The 2,572-nt window shown below is 48.5% G+C and overlaps 1 protein-coding gene across 1 annotated transcript; it reads right to left on the minus strand.

The window, feature by feature from the left end:
* Positions 1–517: 517 nt before the first annotated feature.
* On the minus strand, positions 518–1,436 carry LOC123412397 (probable calcium-binding protein CML32). Its single transcript, XM_045105340.1, has one exon. The coding sequence runs from the start codon at positions 1,302–1,304 to the stop codon at positions 708–710; it is 597 nt and encodes a 198-aa protein (XP_044961275.1). The 5' UTR covers positions 1,305–1,436; the 3' UTR covers positions 518–707.
* Between the last annotated feature and the right edge of the window lie 1,136 nt (positions 1,437–2,572).

Raw genomic sequence — 2,572 nt, forward strand, 5'->3', positions numbered from 1 at the left:
GTATCAGAGATGCATCCCGTCATGGCCGTTGCAAGATCATCAAGGAAGATGAACTCCGCCGTGACGACTGTCCGGTCGGATACATGGCGTCCTGATCGTGCCTGTCGTTGGGATGCATATTACGGCTGCAATTAGGAATTGAGAGGGAGACCTACGGGATTAGCACAGCTGCTTCAGCCAGGGGGTTATTAGCAAATAAGCACACATAGCTAAAAGCTAGTGTGGGCCTGTTTTTGCAACTTCATGCAGTTTTTCATCGCGTGCGTGGGATGGGGATCGACCGATCGAAAGTCAACTGATACAGGGATTCACGAATCATCCCACATGCATTAGATACGACGCCTTATATATGCACGTACACATAATCACATTTTCTCTTTGTGGGCCTTAAGCCAAGAATCAGTACTCTCAAATTTCATCCCAATTTAGCCGAAAATGTTTTCCCTGGTCTCCCATGGTACAGTTTAGAAATATAGATTGCCATAATTGGAACGTAATAATGATTATCCTGGCGAGCACCACTTAACTAACTAATTAGTCAAGGCCACATGAATAAAGATATAGGAGTACTGTATAACCACATGTACATATAGCAACCAATTTAAGATAGTGTCCTTGATCGACGGAACCGATTCTGATCGCCACCTATGAACGAGACGATGCGCGGTTTGTTGCAGCGTGCGATGGGACACGATTGGTTTCGATGGTCACGCGCCCCACACCGTGATCCCCTTCATCATGCACTTGAACTCCCCAAAGTCGACGCGGCCGTCGCTGTTACGGTCGACGTTGCAAATCATCTGGCGCACGGTGGCGAGGCTGCCGCCCTCGGGGAGGCCCAGCTTCTTGAGCACCTCTTGCAGCTCGGATGCCGAGATGAAGCCGTCGCCGTCGACGTCGAACACCTTGAACGCCTCCTTCATTTCCTCCTCGTCCCCACCGGCGCCGGCCTCGCCATCCTCGGGCACGTCATCCAGCGCGCCGAAGAGCGCGTCACCCAGCTCGCGGTGGAGGGACTCGAAGTCCTGGAACCGAAGCCCCGCCGCGCCCTCGGGGACGTATGCGCCCACGGTGGCGGCCAGGCCCTCGCGGTCGGCGACGAGCCCGAGTGAATCCAGCGCCTGCGCCAGCTCGTCGACCGTGATCTCACCGTCGCCGTTCTTGTCGAACAGGTCGAACACCCGGCGGAGGCGAACCGAGTTGAGGCTGCCGTTTCGGAGACGGAACGACGCCGTGGCCGGGGCACCGCCATCGGTGGGCAACGACGGCTTCACCACCGACGCGACGCTCTGCCTCGTATCCATAGTATGTTAGCTCCTGCTACCAATTTTTTGGCGACAACCTTTTTCTTATGTATAAATATTGGCCATCATAACCAATTTGTTTGATGGGTCGACCGCATTGGGTGGTTTTGCCATGGAAACAACACGTGGCCTCAAATATTTCTTGTCTAATTTGTCTACGGACCTGCTTACAGCAAGCAAACTTTTGCCATTTAAATTTACTTAAACAAAAACTAAACTAGCACGCACCGTTTTTAGGTTCCCACAGTTGTCCCATGCAAACAACTTGCAATCCGGGTACGGTATGCAAATGTTTCTAGTGAAGCAACACCTCAAGGTGGCAATATTCATCATGGGACAGGTACCCGCAGGAATTTATCCATCGTGAAGCGAAGATGACGGATAAATTCATTCCATAAGTATTGTTTGATGGGCATTCATTAGTCTCGCGGGGCGGGGATGGAGATACCTCCCCCCCCCCCCCCCCCCGCGCGCGCGCGCGAGGACTCCATGGATAACCAAAAACTATGTCATGCGTATTGTAAATACATAATATATAGATTAATACATAGATATTTCACATATTTATTTTTCTCCACCTCCCCAACGACCATGCCCTCTTCAATCTCACCTATCCCAGTTAGTTTTGAGATCTTCATGGATACCCGACAGGTACCGGATACCCGTTATTGACAGGGATGGGGTGGGGGTGGTGGTGGCTTTTTGTCCCCGTGAAGATTCATGGGGCTCGCGGATATGGGGATTGGGGCGGGGATGGTGGAGTCATCCCTGGTCATCCCCTGCCCTGTTGCCACCTTGAGCAACACGTGCATTTGAATTTCATTTTTGTAAATTCTAAATGAAATATTGTTAAATCAAGTGTAGGAATTATAATATGTTTTCTTTACTTTTAGGTTCCTCGCAATGAGCTATTTAAAAATATATCTCATTTTCATACATTTTGACAAAATAATTTTGCAAATTAGCTTTAGTATTGAGACCAATTAAGTTTGTACTAATAGTTTACTCTAACAACTAATGTTGGTGCCAAACAACTTATGGTTGGCTGGTTATGAGGATAGTGGTATCACCAGCCTATTAGAGTTCAAGTTTTAGATTTAGACATTGATGCTTGTATTTTTATAAATTTATTCCAAGCCTTTTAACAATGTTCATTCAGTCGGAGGAGACGTTCCCGTCTAAAAAAAGGCGTCTCTGACGACTTTCTCAACCTCAAGATGATATGTCGGTTCAGTCTTTCGAATTTGCTCACATGGATAAAGTGTGCG

This window comes from Hordeum vulgare, chromosome 7H (assembly GCF_904849725.1).
Source record: "Hordeum vulgare subsp. vulgare chromosome 7H, MorexV3_pseudomolecules_assembly, whole genome shotgun sequence".
Classification (NCBI taxonomy): domain Eukaryota; kingdom Viridiplantae; phylum Streptophyta; class Magnoliopsida; order Poales; family Poaceae; genus Hordeum; species Hordeum vulgare.